The 22109-nt window shown below is 36.4% G+C and overlaps 2 protein-coding genes and 2 pseudogenes across 4 annotated transcripts; all 4 read right to left on the bottom strand.

The window, feature by feature from the left end:
- Nucleotides 1–79: 79 nt before the first annotated feature.
- On the bottom strand, nucleotides 80–2215 carry LOC306905312 (interferon-induced protein with tetratricopeptide repeats 5-like; annotated as a pseudogene). The gene is made up of 2 exons (XR_013788350.1): nucleotides 2147–2215; nucleotides 80–1826 (listed from the first exon to the last, which is right to left on the bottom strand). The product of XR_013788350.1 is annotated as an interferon-induced protein with tetratricopeptide repeats 5-like (transcript).
- A 2355-nt stretch (nucleotides 2216–4570) lies between these two features.
- LOC306905254 (interferon-induced protein with tetratricopeptide repeats 5-like) lies at nucleotides 4571–7478 on the bottom strand. The gene is made up of 2 exons (XM_079475724.1): nucleotides 7398–7478; nucleotides 4571–6472 (listed from the first exon to the last, which is right to left on the bottom strand). Exons 1-2 carry the CDS (start codon nucleotides 7400–7402, stop codon nucleotides 5128–5130), a joined length of 1350 nt encoding a protein of 449 aa, XP_079331850.1. The 5' UTR covers nucleotides 7403–7478; the 3' UTR covers nucleotides 4571–5127.
- Nucleotides 7479–13761: 6283 nt separating this feature from the next.
- LOC306905535 (interferon-induced protein with tetratricopeptide repeats 5-like) lies at nucleotides 13762–16357 on the bottom strand. Its single transcript, XM_079476211.1, has 2 exons — nucleotides 16029–16357; nucleotides 13762–15548 (listed from the first exon to the last, which is right to left on the bottom strand). Exons 1-2 carry the CDS (start codon nucleotides 16031–16033, stop codon nucleotides 14123–14125), a joined length of 1431 nt encoding a protein of 476 aa, XP_079332337.1. The 5' UTR covers nucleotides 16034–16357; the 3' UTR covers nucleotides 13762–14122.
- Nucleotides 16358–19471: 3114 nt separating this feature from the next.
- LOC306905539 (interferon-induced protein with tetratricopeptide repeats 5-like) lies at nucleotides 19472–22070 on the bottom strand (annotated as a pseudogene). The gene is made up of 2 exons (XR_013788349.1): nucleotides 21947–22070; nucleotides 19472–21819 (listed from the first exon to the last, which is right to left on the bottom strand). The product of XR_013788349.1 is annotated as an interferon-induced protein with tetratricopeptide repeats 5-like (transcript).
- Nucleotides 22071–22109: the final 39 nt, after the last annotated feature.

Genomic DNA, 22109 nt, shown 5'->3' with positions numbered 1-22109 from the left:
TAATCTAGATGAGTCAATTTTGGCAAACACAATACACAGAGAAAAATGGAAGTACTTTGCAAAGTAGTTTATTGTTGTTTAATCTGCATCATAAGCAATGAGATGGTGCGGAGAAAAGGCGCTCTTTCCTCCTGCACATAGAGTATATGTTAAAACGTGACACCTCCTTCCTTTGCCCCCTAGCAAGAATCCCGAGCTGGTTTACGAGAAGTGATTCCTGTTATTCCAAACAGAACATCTTGGTCCCTGCTCGAGGGCAAAGGCAGAGTGGTATGACGTGTATAGAGAAAAACATAGATAAACACTTCGTGTTAAATATTGTTTAAAATCAATACAGTAAGCCCTTACTAATAATAGCAAGTATTTTGCTAAATATATGTACAAGAAACAGATCAATTATGTTTTAGTCTCAGTCCCTTGGCAAAGGTTTCTGAAAGCCCATCAGTATCTGAGCGTTGTTGGGCTCTCTTGAGATACATCTCTGCTTGTGCCTCCTGCTTGTCTTCAGCAGATACAAAAGCCAAAATCTCAAATGCTTCTTTGACTTTGCTCTGTGTGTTGAGACGCTTCTCTGCAATCTGTTTGAGCTTCTTGCCAGCTTGTTTCCTGTGATAGCTGTCTATGGGAATCGTGTAAGCTATCTTGAACTGACCGATTGCTTTGTCATCATCCTTTCTCTTATAGAGCAAAAACAAACCATATGAGGTGAGGCAGTGCTGCTTTTCAAAATCACTGAGAGACGTGTCGCTTATCAGGCTGGTAAAGATCTTCTCTACCTCTCCGTGTTGCCGATTCTCACCGTAGGCTTCTGCTAAATTCACTTTGGCATAAATGTTGGTGGGTTTTAGCTCTACAGCCTTTGAAAAGTGCTGGATACATTCGCCTGCCTTAGCAGATATTTGAGCAGCAGGAAAGCGTCTTCCAGGCCTCCTCTCCCCCAACATCTGAATAAGAAGCTGCTTATGGCAAAGACCGATTTGATGATGCAAGAAAGATGAGTTTGGAGCCAACTCTACTGCTTTCCCAAGGATGGACAGTGATTCTTTAATGGAGCCCTCTGCTCTGAAATATTTAGCCACATATCTGGTCACCTGCGGGCTGCAGGGGACAGCCTGAGAGCTTCCCTTATAAGCTTCTGAGCTTCTTGTCTCTTGAAACTTTGGAGTTTCAGGGCCAACAGCACCATAATCTCAGCATTTGTGGGATCAAGGTTGAGTGCCTTTCTGAGCTGTGCGACTGCTTCACTGGTTTCTGTACTAACTTGCCTGTCTTTGTTCATACCTTCTATTCTGTATAGCACTACTGCATAGCCCACGTTATACGAAACATTGTCTGGTTCTGCTTCAAGAGCTTTGAGGAAACTCTCCTTCGCTCGCTCGTAAAATGATCCTCCAAGCCTCAGAAAGCTCCACGCTTTCTCACCATCTACTGTGGGCTGGTTGCAGGAGTTATCCGACAAGCCTTTGCCCATACATATACTTTTCACCTTCATCAGGTATTTTTCCACATCCTCGAGGTTCTGCAAGTGATAGTGGATCCATCCAAAGCTGGAGTATGTCACCAGGTAGTCAGCGTCTTTTCTTTTGTCTTCTTTCAATGCTGACTCAGCCTTTTGAAGATAATCCAGCGCTCTCTCTGTTTTGCCATCCAAGTGGCTGATGAACGCCAGAATGTTTAAATATGTGGCATGATACATCGGTGGGCAAAATTTGACTCTGTCATGGAGTTTTTCTGGCAATATGTTAAAATCTCTTATGTCTGATTTTTCCACCCCCCATGTGAAAAGGCATTCCAGCTGTTTGAGTTCAGCTTCCATGTTTTCACTGCTGGAACATGAAGAAGTGAGATACAGTAAGATTATTGGGTATTTTTAATCAAAGCTCTTAATGAACACAGTAAATATAGGATTTCTGTTAAATGCAGTTTTAGTTATTTTTATTATTTAACTTTAAAAATTGCATTATTATAAATGATCGCACACAATAAGACTAACACAAATATAAATCTGTATGTGTAGCCTACATTTAAAAATGTAAACAGGTAATCAGACATCGTTACTTTTCATTCAATCTGTTTTTTGAATGGTTTGTTTAAGCATTTAAGATAGGTCTGGTTTTCTTCTATAAAAATAAAAAGTGACTCTTACCCCGTTATAAATATGCGATAACGAATAGTTTGTGTAGACCTTTGCTCTCACTGCGTCGTCACATTCGCTGTCACGAAAACGAAAGTAAACCGCAGATAAGTTTCGGTTTTGAGATAAATGACTATTAGCTGTTTCTTATTCGCCATACGCCCATTATGGAGCTTGTTTCCGTTTCCAAATGACGTATTTCATATTTTGTAAAGTTAAAACTTACAAATAAGAATAAAAAATAAAATATAAATAATTGTGTTTAATTTAATAATAGTGATAGAAGTGGGATAGTATAAAATATAAAAACAACTTGTCTTGTTTCTAGCCTATAATCGGGCTTACACATGACTTCTATGGAATTAATATCTTAGTTTTTCAAAGAAACGTTTGTAAGAGGTTGTAACATTAGGATAGTAAATGCACAATGAAATAAGCCATGAAAGTCTAATAATATTTATATTTACACTAATATTAACATTGTTTTTGTAGCTAATACATTTAATGTTAACAAATACAACCTTATTGTAGTGTTAACTTCATAATCTTTTTTATTGAACTTCATATCATATATATACACATTTTACAATAAAGATAAATATGTCAATCAGTATTACTAGGAATTATATACATGTATTTCAAGACACTGAGCAACACGTCAGCAATAATATGATTTCCTCCAGTCAACGTCGCAGGACCAATAGCCTAATCCAACCAGTAGGTGGCAGCATTTAAAAGGAAAAGAACGGTTCCAACGACACATCTTTACAACAAGCGTTACTACAAGCGAATGGAAGGAGCATGAATAGTAAACGTCATATTGTGTTCGACACATTTGTGTACATTTTGCCAGGTATCCTAGTGTTTCTGTGTTAAAGTGAATAGCTAGCTGCTTTTCAAAATCACTGAGAGACGTGTCAGGCTGGTAAAGATCTTATCTGCCTCTTCGTCGATTCTCACCGTAGGCTTCCTCTAAATTCACTTTGGCATAAATGTTGGTTGTAAGGATGCTCCGGTCAGATGCTTCAGGTTTGATATAATAAATATTGTAAGCTCTCTGAACATCATTAGGCCTATCCTTTTTTCAGTTAAATTTATACTATAGATTATGCCTTTTGTAATATATTTTTGAATTTATAGTTATGTAATATATATCATTGTATATATATATATATATATATATATATATATATACTTTTGTTTTAACAGAGTACTTAATAATCACAAAATATATTCAATATTCAGTGAGCACAGTAATATGCATTAAAAATTATCACATATGCAAAACAATATGCATGTCAGGTTGCTTAATAAAGAATAAACAGAAACAAAATGGACCAGTCGTATGCAACCTACAAGGTTTATATAAACATTGTCCAATTGTAAACATGGGAGACAAATACAAATCCATCTGTGGACTGGCGGACGTATTATAGTTTTATTTGTGTATATGTATTTAGCATCTTTTTTGGGTAAACGAAGGGGAGAGAAAGCATGGATGTGCACGAATTTATCGATGTCTATGAACGAAGATCCAAAACACACGCAATTACCAAAACACATCTGCAACAGTAGCAAAACAGCCTTACCTACATCGGAAATTGTAATGGAGATACTTTTCGCGTGCGCACGCGAAAGTCTTCTGTTTTTTTTTCGCCTTCTGTTTTTTGTCCCTTCCACGGCTCCGTAGAATACAATATTAGGAAATTATTATACAGTGGGCATGGACTATGAAAATATTTTATAGTAGGTATGTTCTATGAAAATATTGACAATAGGTATGTACTATGAACAATATATACACATGGCTATATACTATGAACATTAATGTACAGGTGGCTATAAACAGATAATAATTTAGACTAAATTATAATCTGTTCTTGTAAACAGCCTATAAACTGCTCTTTTTCAATATAATAAAAAGTTGCCATTTAGCTAATTTGCTACTGTTAATTTAATTTGTGTCAACATTAAATTATTAAATGCAATACGTGGAAGATTTATTTTGATGTAAAATAGTTAGTAGTGGCAGTAGTGGAAATGGCCAAGATGCATGTTATTCAGACCAATGCATAAAAATCTCTACTGTGAATCAAACTTATTTAGTCTAATAAATGTCTAATAAATCTTAATACACGGTGCTGTCTATTGCACATTGCACAATTAAGTAAGTAATATATTTTAAACTGTTGAAGCAATACATGGATAAAATTAAACAGTGTCGTTTGTAAAATATAGTTGAAAGCAATACAATACTATAGTAGGCTACTATTTATGAAATAGAGAAACCATGAAAACAAGTCCTCATATTATGTATATAACAGCTCAATTCTATATTTTATGATCTTTATATTGTATGTATTCTGAATACTGTATATACAGTAATACCAAGCAATACTAAACATTTTAAGGTAATAAAAGACATTACACAATATTGCCAAAGATTTGTAGTTTATAATATAATGCCTATATTTTTATTTATAATACATTTGACTTACATCAGTCATTTGACTGCAAACATTAAACACATATTCATCACAAGACTTGACATAAATATAACTATCAATGTTGATGTGACTTTCATCTTGAAAAGTATTTTTACAAAAATATGTCAATCTTGTAACATCCTTTTAAAAATGTTTAATGTTATTAACAAACTGTGAATACATGAATACTTCAAAAACATTGAAGTATGTGTTGAAATTCGATCAAATTTTATTCTCTTACCCACAATAAGTGAATTTCTGAAACATTCATTCTGAGCAAATGCACTTGGCTAGCTTCCATTTGTGATTCCATCCAAACATGAAGTCAATGTGAAATACATTACAATTTAAGGATCTGTTTAATTTACAATATATAACTCTGCTTTATAAACATAATGCAATTACTTTAACAAAGTTCATGTTTAGACAACATAAAGTAAGTATATCTATTTTTGTTAGATAGTAAAACCTGAACACCTGAAAGCTCATGGTACCAAAACAATGCATTTATGATTCCAGAACATGCTCACAGTCCTCTACAGTGGATTCATTCCCACCTGTTACCTGCTGAATGAACTCTAGTATACCTAAAGCCCTTGTGTCATGTCTGTTTCTAGATAAAATCTTGTTAGCAATCTTTGTCAGATGCTTAGCACTTTTCTTCCCATCTTTTGTATCAGGTGCAATTTTTAAACAGTCTTTGAAATATCTGACAGCCAACAGCTCACATTTGCTGTTCTGCTGGAATTTGCCAAAATACAAGTAAAGTGCTTGAATTGAAGTTCTTTCTTTACCTGTGGACAAGGCAGTCTGAAATACTTCATCAGCCCGACCGATTTGTCCGTCCTCACTGTAGAGAGCTGCCAGCTGTGCCATTGCAACCAGAAAGCCACTCTTGAGAGTGACGGCCTTTTCAAAATGAGTGATGCTCAAATCACGAAATCTCTGACGTTCAAATTTATCCTTTAAGTGTTCTTTTTTCTTTTTGTAGCAGAGAGCTAACTGATGGTGTATAAATGCTGAATCTGGAGTAACATCCAAAGCTCTTTTCAACAGGCCAATAGACCTGTCTACATTTTGCTCATATTGTCTCAGGTATTTCCCCACATATCGAATCACATGTGGACTATCTGGAGACTTATCAAGAGCCCTTTCCACCAGATCCTCTGCTTCATCAAACAGCTTAGACTTTGCAAGTTTCAGAGCTAATAGAAGCTTTAGTTCATCATTATCTGGATTTGTTTCAATCGCCCGTCTGAGTTGTTGAATTACACTTGTGCAGCACTTGTATTCTGTTCTATAGAGTACAATGGCATAACCGGCATTCCACTCACCTTCTTCCGGCTCTAGCTCTAACACCTTTCTGAAACACTCTATAGCTCTGTTATAGTAATCACGTGAAAATTTAAACAAGGCCCAGGCCTTCTCACCAACTATGTCAGGATAAAGAACAGAAGGGGGGGCAGGTGGTTTTGATTCTCTGATCTTCTTCAGTTTGTCCAGGTAACTTTTGCATTCAGCGTACTGCTTCATGTGAAAGTGTAACCAAGCAAAGTTTCCATAAGTAACAATGAGTCTCTCGTCGCAGTTGTCCCCATAACAACCTTTAGTGAGCTCCTCAGACTTCTGTAAATTTGTTAGGGCTTCCTCATAAGAACCCAAGAGATACTTGACGTATGCCAAAGAGTTGTGCGTGCGTGCCGTCCCAAACTCCTTCCCCAGATTGAAGTCACGGTTCTCCTCCAGTCTTGTTAAATGATCAGTGATGTTTGTGTCTTCTTTTTTCATATCCCACGTGAAGTGACACTCGAGCTTGGCCAGTTCCACATTGAGAAGTTTATCCTCTGTACTGCTGCATTAAATGAAAAGCTTTATTTATTTTATGCATAGGAACATGGGGGAAATGAACAATCAGAATGTAGGTTGCTGACAGACTAATATGCAAATTTGTCCTATGGTGTGACTGTCATGGTTCTGCCACATCTTGTAAGGTTTTTCTAGTCTTGGAGCAGGACCATGACAGTACCACGTGTATTGTGTGGAGAGCAACAGATTATTGTCAGTCACAACTTAATGTGTTTTCTCTCCGTTCTCGTCTATGTCTCTGCCCTCTCGTTACCTTTATAATTATCTTGTTATGGTTTTAACCATTGTATATTGTTCCTGTTCCTCGAGTGGTGTCAAAGTCTTTTCAAATTTAGAAAAAACGAATGAAGATCAATCGGTTTTATGCAATTTTATATAATAAACATATTTTTTTATAAAACAATGTATTATTAATAGTTTGTTTTCTAAGTGTTGCTATGTCACAGGACACATGTACGATTTAGTCATCAACTACACATGTACTATTAGCCTGTAGAACATTTACATATTAGTTTAGTATGCCTATGTAGAATAATGATGCATCTTCCTAAATTACATGGAAAATACAGTACATACATTTGCAAATGTAGTTGTTACATAGATTTCACACACTACCCCAAGAGGGTTTTCAAATTCACATAACCCCACAAATGCATTATAAATAACTCCCCACAAAAAATATGACATACGGTGTACATGAATGTTAATATGAAGAATAACACAGAGTTTAATAAATGTGCATGTTGACAAATGTTGACATTAAAGGTCTAGTGCCAAAAACATAAATATCTGGTCATGCGATCATATTACAATAGGCGGCATTTACAATTCTTTTGATGTATCTAATAAACAGTTTTGATCCACGTCCAGCTTAAACTAAACTAAAGTGGTAAAATAAATCAAAAACTAACCTCATTTTCTGCGTGACAACCAAACCTTTAAATTAGTGTGAACAAGTAGCGAGTGCCAGCGGCGAAGAAGAATCAAAACCGAAAGTACCATCAGTCACCTTACATAAGGATTTCTGGAGAGGCAATCCGATGGGCGGTGTTTTGTGGAACAGGTGAGCATGCGCAGAGAATGAAAATAACTAAAAATATTTTAGATGTGCATCGGAAGTTTTAACATCAATTATTTTCCTATTATATTCATACAATGTTTGCTTTATCAATCGAAGTAGTAAAGTTATAAATATTAATCTATATATAACTATAAGGTAGAAAAAACATTTAAAGGTGCCATGAATCCATTTTTGGCTGAAGGATTAACATTTGACATATGAATTATTCTTTTAATGTTTCTTTTTTTTCAACAATGAGTTTTATTTGTGTATTTTTTTCTGTGGATCATAAAATTACAGAATATAAATCGAGCTCCAGATGGAGTATATATTTTGTATGTCAATAGAGGGCAGTGTTCCATTCTGTACGTGTAAACCGCCTAAGCTTCTCTTTTTCAAAATATTAAAGTAGACATTTAGTAAATTTACTGTATTAATATGAAATGATTACGCACAATACATGTAAGATTTCTTTAGAGGACAAATAGTTATTGGCAGTAATGGAAATGGCCTAGATCTGGCCAATGCATAAAAATCTCTGCTATGAATTAAACTTATTTTCTATAATAAATATAAATCTTAATACACAGAGCTTCTATTACACATTGCACAATTAAGTAATATATTTTAAACTGTTGAAGCAATACATGGATAAAAATATAAAATTGTGCAGTTTGGAAAATATAGTTGAAAGCAATCCAAGATTATAATACAATATAATATTATAAAAAAAGATAAACTATGAATACAAAACTCCCTATATTATGTATTTAACTTATTTATTATTTTGTTTTTATTCAGAATACTGCGTACAGTAATACCAAGCCAAACTAAACGGTTAAAGGTAATAACATTGAATCAATATATAACTCCAATATACAGTTTGTAGTATTTCTCATTAAATGTAGATTCCAGAACATGCTCACAGTCCTCTACAGTAGATTGATTCCCGCCTGTTACCTGCTTAACGAACTCTAATATCTCTAAAGTCCTGAGGGGGTATTACACAAAAGCAAGATAAGGGATTAAGCTGGGATTTTCCAGTTATCCTGGCTGAATTTAGCCCTAACTCGGTTGCATGAAGGGAGGCTAAATTAATCTACATTAAATTACTATGGAGATTCACACTTTGCAGCTAGCCTGCTCCGGAGCAGGCTAATAACCAGGCTAAAATTATAGTGATTTATCGGCTAGTTCCTCCCTAAATCCTACTAGATATTCATGTGTTTTAGTCACTTCTAAAATACTAGATATACAATCATTCATATAAGTATGCGTACTGTTATTTTAGTAATTATTGAAAACTGCTGTTCATTTCACTGTCAGAGGTTTGATGAATATATATATATATATATATATATATATATATATATTATTCGAGATTTAAAGCGTTTATTGTCATACACCCAGTGAGGAAAGCAGATTTTTTGAGCAATTATTACTTTGCTGTCCACAATGAATGCCAACACAGTGCAAAAGAACTATACTATAGTATATGAGAAATAAAATATAGACTATGTATATGCAAGTATAGAGTAGAAATGTACTGTTGAATGAGAAAAAATATCAATATATTATAGCAGTTGATGAGATAATAAGAAATGGCTCATGAAGTTGCAAATGTGGTTTCAATTAAGTCTGTAACGAGGTCAATATGTAGTATATATAGACTAAAGATTTGTGTTTCTCCGATTCACAATGGCTTGCCCTTTGTTGAATGATGTAGTTGATGAGGAAGTTTTAATACTCAGACAAGCATTCAGGCATGAAAGAGTCTTCCGAGATAGGGCAGACCCATTGGCCTTTTCAGACCAATATCTGACTGAGAGGTACAGATTCTCAGGCGATGGCATCAGATATTTGTGTAGGCTGCTGGGTCCAAACATACAGCACAGGACAGCACGGAGCCATGCTCTCACTGTCCCACAGCTGGTCTGCGTAGCACTGCGATTCTTTGCAAGTGGCATGTTTCTGTATTCTGTCGGTGATGCAGAAAACCTCAATAAAGATACTATTTGCCGCACAATAAGAAATGTAAGTCTGGCATTGAAATCTCTTGTGCACATATTTATCACCTCCCCTGGTCACAGAAGATTCATCCACATCAAGGAGGATTTCTACAAGATTGCAGGTAACACAAATAATAACATTGTTACATTAGCACAGTCACAGTATGACACTCATTATTTTGTGTTACAGCTTTTCCTAATGTAATTGGGACAGTGGATTGCACCCATATTCGTTTCCAACGCCCCTCAGGGGCACATGAGGGAGATTATGTTAACAGGAAATCCTTCCACAGTGTCAATGTTCAGGTAAGAATGAGTTATGGTTACTGTCAGCTACATAATTATTCTGTGCATTAATTGACCTTAATAGGCTATATATTTTTACAGATGATCTGTGATGCTGACTGCCTTATCACAAATTTAGAGGCAAAGTGGCCTGGCTCAGTTCATGACTCCAGAATCTTTCGGGCCAGTAGAATTTACCAGAGACTCTCTCTAGGTAAGCCACCCCATTTTTTAAGCACCTTGAACATCAAGAGTACAGTACATGTAAGAATTATGTTTTGCATTCGCAGGGGAGTTCTCTGGTGTGCTGCTGGGGGACAAAGGCCAGACCCCCAAACCCCAGCACAGCAAGCTTACAACCATGCCCATGCCAAAACCAGAGCTCGAATTGAAATGACCTTCGGCCTCCTGAAATCACGATTTCAGTGCCTGCACCACCTGAGGGTCTCCCCAGACAGAGCATGTGACGTGACTGTTGCCTGCACAGTGCTGCACAATATTGCCAGCCTAAGAAAAGAAAGGGCTCCCAGAGTTGCTTTGGATGTTGATTGGGACAATGGTGCCATATCCCCAGATAACAGAAATGGTAGACTTGTTAGAGAACAATACATTGCAAATTATTTCAGTTAATTGAGTTTTGATTTAGCCCATCCATTAATAAAGGATAATGTAGGCTATATGCATTTTATTTGGCATCGGTAGCACACACTGTGGTCATCTTCCCAAATTCTAGTTCCACTTCACTGGATCAATAACTAAAGTGTACTTGACATACATAAAAAAGTTACAAGACTACAATGGTTTTGGAATATTTTTCTTTTATTATTTTGGTGTCATCACTTGTCAGCTTGGAGCTTTGGAGAGAAGAAATTATGATTATTAATACATTGTGTTACAGTCATGGTTACAGTATGAACTGGAGTCACTTACTTCTCTTTCTAGTTTCTGGATTTCCAGTTCTAGTTTCCTCGGTGTCTTGCGTTTAATTTGCATCTCAAGGTCCATGTCCTGCAGCTTTCTTTTGTTCACATCAATCTTGACTTCTGTCAGCTCGATCTGTTTCTTAAGATGCATTGTGTAGAGATATCTGACAGTTTGTGAATTCTGTGAACACCTTTTAACACCATATTCAATACTTCTAATGATATTTTTGACAGGACATGCAAAGCCTATGATTCAATAAAGAGTACTCACAGGCAAATCTGGTGTTACCAGCCACTGAAAGGTAAGGCAAAGTCGCACAGTCCACATAAATATATATGGATTTCAATATTTTCCATGTGCAGTAGTATGGCAATAATGTACCTTGTATGAAGAGGTCAGTATCTCTTGCTGGGCCAGAGTCAGTGGCTGTCCCTCCCTGGATCCCTTCAATCACTGGCTTCCCTTTATTTAAGTCCAGGGCCAGCTCCTCTGCTGTGGTGAAGTCTTGGGTTGGAGGGCCACCCCCATACCAGATATATGACTTTTTTTTATTGCTAAAATCAGACAATAAAATGTCAGCCAACATGTCACCTATGTTCTTTGCAAACAAGTCACTTACCAGCCTGCAAAATATTCTTGTATTTAATCTTGACTTGCTTTAAATTATTAAATAGATTAGATTGATAAAAAGAGCAAAAAAAGATTACAAATAGATAAGAGTAAAAAGATTATAGACATAAAATAAACTAAATAGATCAAATAGATGCACATAGTGGGTAAGTGTTTGCAATTATTCTTTATGTTAAATGCATGTCCACATTTAAGGCAAAGTATACAATTATTTTTGAAAATGACAAGTAACTCCTTGAATTGTCATTATGAGGGTTTCAGTGGAGCAGTGGTTATTTGGACTACTTACGCATTCAATCGGTCCGCTATTGTTTGCCATGCATTCTCTCGTTGTTTTATCACAGCAGCTGTATTGCCATTTTTACATATTATATGTTTCACTTCTTCGTACGTTTCCATAAGAAGCTGTTGCTCATTACGCGAAAAGTAGGCCGCACGGGTTTTGTCCATTTCTGCATCAGTGATTCTTTGATCGATTTCGTGATCATTTTAAGAATGCCGTAAACGTGCATTTATCCAAACTATATACACCTGGCTTGACATATCCGCGCGTTCTTATCCTGGCTCAGCAAACGAGCAACGGATTAAGCCAGGATGCACTGATTAAACTAGGTCAAGCCGCGACTGTTCTATTTTCCTAGCTTTCTTAATTCTACTTTTGTGCAACGGGCCCCTGGTGTCTGTTTCTAGATAAACTCTTGTTAGCAATCTTTCTCTGATTCTTAACACTTTTCTTCCCATCTGGTACAATCTTTAAACAGTCTTTGTAATATCTGATAGCCACACTTGCTGAACTACTGGAATTTGCCAAAATACAAGTAAAGTGCTTGAATTAAAGTTTTGTCTTTAGATGTAAACAAAGCTGTCTGAAACACTTGATCAGCACGATCGATTTGTCCGTCCTCACTGTAGAGACCTGCCAGCTGTGCCATTGCAACAATAAAGCCACTCTCAACAATTCCCATATATCGAATCACATGTGGACTATCTGGAGACTTATCAAGAGCCCTTTCCACCAGATCCTCTGCTTCATCAAACAGCTTAAACTCAGCAAGTCTCAGATCTTAAAAAAAGCTTTAGTTCATCATTATCTGGATTTGTTTCTAACACCTGTCTTAGTTGTTGGATTGCAGATGAATCCTCCGGACTTTCACATTCTATATAGTACAATGGCATAACCAGAATTCCACTCACTTTCTTCAGGCTCCTAAAAGCTTTTCTGAAACACTCTATAGCTCTAACAATTAAAAAAGGCACAGGCTTTCTTACTAATCACATGATGAACATCCAAGGCGAGACAGGTGGATTATTTTCACTAATCTCTTTCAGTTTGTCAATTTTTGCATTCAGCAAACTGCTTCATGTGAAAGTTTAACAAAGCGAAGTTTCCATAAGTCCACTTTCTGCCCTCCACACCTCCTAAAGTACATGGGAAATGCATACATTTGCTAATGTAGTTGTTTCATACGTAGCTGTTATATGCACAGAGTCTACCTTTTGTTTTCTAATTCATTTTTACCCCACAAATGCATCATAAATCCCCACAAAATAATATTACATATATAATGTACATAGTGTAATTTAAAGATAACAATAACAGATAATTTATCTTTAACTGCTCTGATGGAATAACTGTGATGCATGTTAATATTAAGAATAATACAAAGTTTAATAAATGCTATGTTGACAAATGTTGTTTAAATTATAGGTTTAGTGCAAAAATAATAGATCTCTGGTCATTCGATCATATTACAATAGGCAGCATTTCAAATGTTTGGTTTCTCTTATGAACCGTTTCGATCCACGTCCAGCTTAAACTACTAAACAAAAGTTTGAAAATTAGTCAATAACTAACCTCATTTTCTGCGTGACAACCAAACCTTTACATTTGTGTGAGGAAATAGCAGAGTGCCAGCGACTCTATAAAAACCATAAGGATTCTGGAGAAGCAATCTGCAGTCTTGTGGAACAGGTGAGCATGCGCACAGAATGAAAACCCCCAAAGATATTTTAGATGTGCATCCGAAGTATTGACATCCTCTACTTTCCAATTATATCCATACAATGCTTGCTTTATTAATTGAACTATTAATTCATTCAACAAAGCATGCTTGATGCCAGCAGTAACTTTTTATATAAAATATTCGTGATGCTTACATTACTTAGAATTTTCACTTTCTGCACTTTGGTAAACAACAGTCTGAAGTATTTTCTTCTGAATAATGTTCTGAGTGTAACCTACTAGATATGATCCACTTCCATTCAAGTGAAATAATGATTAGTCTCCTTCTGACAGGACAGAAGATGATGTGAGGGTACCATATTTGACAATTGATGTTGTGCTGGAGAAAGGCAAAACAATATTTTAAATAATTTATTTTCAATAAATTTCCCATATTTTCTCTTGGTGTTATAAATATTTTAAACATTCAATCAAACAAACAAACACAAAGCCCAAATGTAAGATTGTTAGAAATAGTGTTAAAATATGTATGATTTCATTTAACAAGTTATAGTGCCAATATACTTAAAATATGTAAAGCTATAAATATAAAAAGCTTTCCTGTAGCTCATTGGTAGGAGCATTGCGTTAACAACACAAGACTGTGGGTTTGATCCCTATAATATAAATTATTGCGTTATAAGTTATATCTTATTAAAAGCTTATAATTATAGCAATTGAAGCAAATGTTACGTCACACACGATATAATGTGACTTAGAGTGTCATTACTGGATGGCCAGTCTGAGAGCACAAAGATTGGAGAGGTACGCATCATTGTCTCCAAAGCTCAAAGCTTTCTCGTAGCACTCAATTGCTTGGCTCTTCTCTCCTTTTTCTTTGTGAATGAACCCTAGTATTGCATAAGCCTCCCCGTCCTGTGTGTTTCTAAGAATCCGCTTCTCTCTAATCTTTCTTAAGCCACGAGCACTTTTCTTCCCTTCAGGTGAACCTGGGCTCGTCTCCAGGCATTTCATGTAGTGCTTGATAGCTAGAGCTTCACTTCTCTTGCTGTACAACTGAAATTCAGCATAATAAAAATGAACCACGTGTAGATTGTCATTTTTCTCTTTGGCTGTTTTGAAGATCATCTGAAACATCTCTTCAGCTCGTGGAATCTCACGCCGTTCTCCATAATGTAGTGCTAGATCACTCAAAGCTAGGATAAAGCAGGGTGCATGGGTAGTAGCCATTTCTAAATGGTAGATGATCTGATCACGAATCTGTTGAATCCAAGATGCTCTGGCATGATGATTTCCTTTGTGCAGTAGTTGGATTTTCTTATTCTCATAGCAGAGAGCTAACTGGTGATGTGTGAGACTTGAATTAGGTGACCATTCAAGGGCTTTGCTCAACAGATCAATAGCCCTGTCCACATCTCTATATCTAAAGAATTTTCCAGAATATCGTAAGACATGTGGGTGATCTGGAGATCTTTCTAAAGCTTCTTCAACCAATCTTTCAGCCTCTTCATAGCTCTTGTATACAACCAGTTGCATAGCTAAGAGGACCTTAAGAACATCATCATCAGGATTTGTTTCAATGGCTCGTCTCATGTGCTGGATTATGGGTGAAGTCTCAACAGTGAATTCCCCATATTCTGTTCGATGCAGAGCGATGGCATAACCAGTGTTCCACTCACCATCTTCTGGTTCCAGATCTAAAGCCTTCTTAAAACATTCTTTGGCTCTCTCATAATACTTGCGAGAAAATTTAAGAAAGGTCCATCCCTTCTCACCAAGCACCTCAGGAACAGATGAAGACTCAGATGAAATGTTTTCAATTATCTTCTCGACTTTCTGCAGGTAACTTTCACACTCTGTATAGTTCTTCATGTGGTAGTTTATCCAGGCAAAATTTCCATAGGTGACAATGAGAGATTTGTTGAATTCCTCCCCATGGCACTCTTTGTGAAGCTTCATTGATGTCATGACATTGTTAAGTGCCTCTTCCTGAAACCCTTGAAGGAACTTCACATATGCTAAAGCATTGTAAGTTTGTGCGAGTATTTCTTTTTTATCACAATCCAACTTAAGCTGTTCATCCAACCTATTGAGAACGCTAAGTAGATCTAAATCATCTTTTATCAGAGTCCAGGTAAAGTGACATTCCAGCTGGTCAAGGTTTTTTTTCAAAACTCTATCATGATCCATACTGGTAAAGAAATAAAAATACTGTATAAAACTTATATGAGAAATTCACATATTTATAATGGTATTATTTTTTAATTGTACTAGATTTTAACATTCATGTAGTATTACATTTAGATTTGATAATTTGGCAGACTCTTTTACCTAAAGTGTATTACAAGTAGGAGGGCATATAACATTTTTTTGGACACAAGACATAGACAGTTATTGGTTAGCATAGACAGTCTCCTGTTACACATATACATACTATTACTATAAATTATTTGTTATTAAATAATATAAAATTGAACTCAAGCCCTTGCAGAATTTACATTTCAAATTAGCCCTGTTTTACAATCACATGTTTGTCCTCATACTAGGTGAACTATAGGAACTATGGTTTACTAAGAGCTAGTTTAGCAAGAAGTTAAAATCTTATATGTTACGCTTAAAAATAATATCATAACATTTACTTGGATAGATTACAATATAGCCAAACACTGACCTCATCTTGGACTGATTCTGTATGTTCTAGATGTTGTTTGATGAGGAAGATGGTGCATGGAGGCGGCTTTAATATTCCCAGAGCTGGGAGGGTGAAAATAAGAATAGAAACTGAAAGAATGGAGAGGGTATGGTAGGTTTTGTGAAATGTTTGCGGGTTAAATAAAGTCAGGGTCACATGCTTCTGCCGTTGAGCACACTCACCACACCCGACCTATTCACACACTGACATGATACACAAATATATACAAATACATTTCAGACAATGAAACCTGCTTCATTACAGAAATAGCACCTGCAAATGTGAATGCTATTCATTTGTCTTCCTGTGCAACACTTATATCAGTCCGTGTGGACAACAACTTTGGTTCCCAGGACATGCTGTACCAGTAAGAAAAATACAAACTACCGAGAAATTATTCATTAAGCCTGTTCTCATATCATTTACTTCGGTTCTAGACTGCATGATGCCCAAGGTGTATAAACGCAGATGCATAAATGCTGCTGCCAAAAGCTTAATATAAGCTCAAGCATATGAAGGATTTTTATTGTGATTTTTTATTGTGGTTTAAACGTGCTTTTACATTTAATATGCTTTATGATTTCATTATTGATCACTAACTGTACATAATATGTTGAAAATATAACCAGTGTGTGAGTTGAGTTAAGGGCTGATTTTGAGTGAACTTTCTGTACCAGAATAATATGTGTGTGTGTGTAAAGATCAGATTACGCAGAGCTCGTCGGAATTTGGTGAGATATGGGGTCTCGTGTGATGCTCCACAAATGGTCGGGGAAAGCAGTGTGAGCTGGTTGGCTGAGGCAGAACAAAGGAGAGAAAGCGGATTCGACGTTTTCCCAAGATTCCAAGTCCGAGAAAGGACATCAGCTTCTCGGGCTAAGAAAAGATATCATAAATATTATAAATACCATGTAAAATTGTTCTTCGTTGTGGGTCCTTTGTAAGACGTCGGTTCTTTGTGTGAGACGTGTGCGTCTGAGGCAACCCACCCAGCAGCTGTTGTATTTTTGAATCTTCTGATCAATAAACTTCAAGATTTTACTTTGACTGGCCTCTCTTCAATTCTGAACACGCAGAACATTGAAGAAATGTTCATCAGATACAATGCAAAACTGCTAACATAAAACTTATTTGAACATGATATATGGTTGCTAAAAAATTCTTGGATCCAGATGCTCTTTGAAACGCCCTGCACTGCTACAACAATCCCTAGCAGAGAATTAAGCGTAGAGAAGCTCATTGGCTGCTGATAAGGAAGGAGCCAGATAGCTGTGCCGTGCAGTACATCTGATATATCTGCAGCCAAAACAGAGTACTTTAAAAAAATCCAAACTTCATCTAACCCACGTCAACTTTTCTCAACCTTCTACTCTTTTCACTGTCCCACTCCACCTCCCACCAATACCTCGCTGAATGAGCTACTCAGCTACTGAGGCCAGAGCTTCTTCCGCAAGGTGCCTGTACTCTCAAAATCTCCACTGGCTGGTGCAAACGAGATCTTTTGAGCTGTGAGATAGTTCACATTTTCTCTTATCTCCAAAAGTTGCTGGACGGTGACCGGGCCCCCTCCCCGGCCACATTCTGTCCTGCTCTGGGACCTCTCCATGGTCCTGAGAGCTCTGTGCATACCGCCGTTTGAGTCCACTGACTTACGATCTCTCTCGCTAAAAAACACTCTGTTACCATGCAGCATGCCCAGTCGATGCTGTGCTGCCTGGCCCTTGTCAGCAGTCAGCGGTCGCCCTGAAACACTCAAAGGTCGCCCGACGCCTCCTCTGGAGTCAGCAGTGGGTGATGTCCCTGCGGGCCAATCATATCCCTATTTTCTAAAAGAGACCCTTCAGAAAATTCTCTTTCAGTGTGCATATGTTGGCAGGCAATAATATTAATGGATATATCATTGTAAAATGAGTGGAAGAAATTGAAGCAAATGTTACGTTACATAATGATATAATGCTGATATTATAGAACTTATAGAACTTTTAGTGTCATTACTGTATGGACAGCCAGAGAGCACAGAGATTAGTAAAATACTCATGATTGTCTATATTACTCTAAGCTTTCGCATAGCACTCAATGGCTTGATGCTTCTCTGCATTTTCTTCGTGAATAGATTGGTATTTGTTCAGTATAATACTGAATCATTCTCTATTTAAGAAATTAGGGAAATGCTTTCAAGATTGAATATAGACCCTAGATTAAAGATTTAAGGTATGTGTGGTTACAAATAATGACAAATAAAGCCATTAAACTTATTAAAATGTTAATTGAAGCGATTTTTATTTTATTTGTGTTTTTACAACAAATAATTAACATCACACTCAAATAAATGGTTGAATCAACTTAAATTTAATATGACACCCATTTCCACACAATTGAATTGATTTGGCTTATTGATTCAATTGTGAAAAAGGCCCAACAAAGGTTGTACTTCCTTCGCCAGCTGAGGAAGTTTAACCTGCCACAGGAGCTGCTGAAACAGTTCTACTCATCCGTCATTGAGTCTGTACTGTGCACTTCAATAACTGTCTGGTTTGGTTCAGCTACAAAATCAGACATCAGAAGACATTCGGACTGCTGAAAGGATTATTGGTACTCCCCTGCCCACCCCTCAAGAACTGTATACATCCAGAGTGAGGAAAAGGGCTAGGAAAATCACTCTAGATCCCTCACATCCAAGTTACCCCATCTTTGAACTTTTGCCATCTGGCCGGCGCTTCAGAGCCGCAAATACCAGGACAGTCAGGCACAAGAACAGTTTCTTCCCCCAGGCAATCTACCTCATGAACAGTTAAATGTTCCCCACTTATGCAATAAAAATGTGCAATATCCTTATATTTATTGTTACCCCTCCATCCTAGTACATCTCTGCATCTACTTAATCCTTTCCCATTATAATTTCTAGCACAATTGTTTATACACTTATTTATTTGCCTATTTCTTGTCTGTGTGTTGTTGTCTCTGTGTACTGGAAGGTTATGTCACAAAAATAAATTCCTTGTATGTGCAAGCATACTTGGCAATAAAGCTCTTTCTGATTCTGATTCTTATCTGAACTTAAACTTGATGAATTGTAAAGACAAGTTAATTTTAATTCTTCAACTAATTTGATTTAGTTTATTAAGTTGATTTGTCCCCAAATTCAGTAAAACCGTTACTCTTCACAACTATGGTAACCCCTAAAAAACTATTCATGTAGCCCCAACACAAAAGGACGTTATGTCAAAGAGTTCATATGTTCTCATTTTTCAAAAGGAATTAAGTGTTCTGTACACAAAACCTAACTTCCACCAACATCAATTCAAATATTGATAGTAGTTAAAAATTCTAATATCTTTACATCGTTGTTAGCTTGTAGCACAAACTTGGTTCAAGCACTTCCAATGAAATGTCTTATAAAGCAACATTCAAGAGTTCTCAATTAGCCTTTTAATGCTCAACTCTTCTACATAATATTAAAACATATCTAACATTACAGAAACTAAAACATAACAGAAAATACCACAGAATAAAATATAACACATTAACAAGTTGTCCCCTTTTCTCATTTTGAATAAAATGTATAAAAAATTACCCAATTTGAACATTTACATATTGTTAAGCCCATCTCAGCCGTGCTCCCTTAGAACAACCAAACCTGTGTGAAGTTTTTTCAGACTTATTCAGCTTCTAAGAATAATGATTCATGATTTATGAAAACATTTTTAACATATAGGCCTAAGTCTGAACTATTAGGTAAGTAAAATGAACAGTTACAATACAACATTTCTTAGTTTTATGGTTAAGAATTGTTAAATATTATGACATCTTCTGTCTAGGTTCTTTGGAAAATATATATATTGTTAATAACACTGTACAATAACACATGATTTTATAAGAGCGAAACCTTTTTGGTAGAACTTTTACATACAGAATACTGAACTTTTATTGAAATCCCTATTAAAGTCATTGTCACACCAGTGGAGGGCAGTGTTGATCAACAATATAAGTAAGATGGCATGTGATTAAAAGATAACTGCAATCACAATTTTGTTTTTGTGAAAAGTAATTATTTATAAATGTATGTCATTTATCTTTCCTGTGGTTCAGTGGTTGATGACACTAGTAACGCCACGGTCATGGGTTCGATCCCAGGGGATTGCACATTGTCATAAACAAATGTATAGTACTATATGTATAGAATGTATAATGTATAACTATGTAAGCTGCTTCAGATAAAAGCGTCTTCAAAATGCATAAATGTAAATCTTGAATCTTTACAGCTTGCGAAAATATTTACTACATTACAGTATTACAGTTTGTGTAAACTAATGTTTAGCCCAATACTTATTCAGATTGTTCTTTATCAGTTTTTGTAAAGACAAACTTAGCATTTAGCATATAAACAATATACATTTTGCACTATTTCTCATTGCATGTAGATTCTAGAACATGCTCTGATTCTTTATCACTTGTAACATGCTCAATAAATTCCTGTATCCCTAAAGCCCTTGTATCATTTTTGTTATAAAATAAACGCTTGTTAGCAATCTTTGTCAGATTCTTAACACTTTTCTTTCCAACTGGTGTATCAGGTCCCATCATCAAACAGTCCTGGTAGTATTTGATGGCCAGTGGTTGACATCTTTTTCTATACTGCTGAAACTCACCATAATACAAATACATTTTTTGTAGTCCGTCATTTTTCTCCTTCTCTGAAAGAAAGGCTGTCTGAAACATCTCATCAGCCCGATCGATTTGTCCGTCCTCACCGTAGAGAGCTGCCAGCTGTGCCATAGCAACAATGAAGCCAGTCTTCAGAGTGACAGCTTTTTCAAAATGAGAGATGCTCAAATCACGAAATCTCTGACTCTCAATGTGTGCCCTGAATTGTTCTTTTTCCTGTTTGTAGCACAGAGCTAACTGATGGTGTATAAATGCAGAATTTGGAGTAACGTCTAATGCTCTTTTCAACAGGCCAATAGACCGGTCTACATTTTGTCCATAGTTTCTTAGGTATTTCCCCACATATCGAATCACATGGGGACTATCTGGAGACTTATCAAGAGCCCTTTCCACCAGATCCTCTGCTTCATCAAACAGCTTAAACTCAGCAAGTCTCAGAGCTAAAAGAAGCTTTAATTCATCATTATCTGGATTTGTTTCTATCGCCCGTTTGAGTTGTTGAATTGCAGAAGAATCTTCTGGACTAGTGCATTTAGTTTCTGTTCTATAGAGTGCAATGGCATAACCAGCATTCCACTCACCTCTTTCCGGCTCTAGCTCTAACACCTTTCTGAAACACTCTATAGCTCTGTTATAGTATTCACGTGAAAATTTAAACAAGGCCCAGGCCTTCTCACTAACTACGTCAGGATAAAGAACAGAAGGGGGGACAGGTGGTTTTGATTCTCTGATCTCCTTCAGTTTGTCCAGGTAACTTTTGCATTCAGCCTACTGCTTCATGTGAAAGTGTAACCAAGCGAAGTTTCCATAAGTAACAATGAGTCTCTCGTCACAGTTGTCCCCATAATAATTTTTAGTGAGCTCCTCAGACTTCTGCAAGTTTGTAAAGGCTTCCTCATAAGAACCCAAGAGATACTTGACGTATGCCAAAGATTTGTGCGTGTGTGCGATCCCTGACTTCTGACCCAGATTTAAGTCACGATGCTGCTCGAGTCTTGTTAAATGATCATTGCAAATGATGTTTGTGTCTTCTTTTTTCATATCCCACGTGAAGTGACATTACAGCTCTGCCAGTTCAGTTTCGGGAGGTTCATCTCTAGTACAACTGCATTTTTTAAATATATACATATAAGTAAAATAAAGTTAAAGATAAAGCTAATTATTAAGATAAAGATAAAGCTTAATATTAACAGTTCGACAGATGAAAGTGAAACCATAAAGGCAAAACCTACCTCATGTTCTGCATAACAATCAAAATATGCCAAAGGATTACAGCACTTTGATCAATAAATAAATTACTGTTAGTTTAGCCTGTTTTTACGAAATCGAAAGTATTGATATTCTGTCCGCAAAAAGGTGCCAGTCTTTAGGTAGTTGTTCTGACTAGGGATCACC

This window comes from Barbatula barbatula (genome assembly GCF_947034865.1).
Source record: "Barbatula barbatula genome assembly, chromosome: 16".
Taxonomy (NCBI): domain Eukaryota; kingdom Metazoa; phylum Chordata; class Actinopteri; order Cypriniformes; family Nemacheilidae; genus Barbatula; species Barbatula barbatula.
Note: the sequence above shows the minus strand (reverse complement) of the source record. Positions and strands in the feature narration are given on the sequence as shown.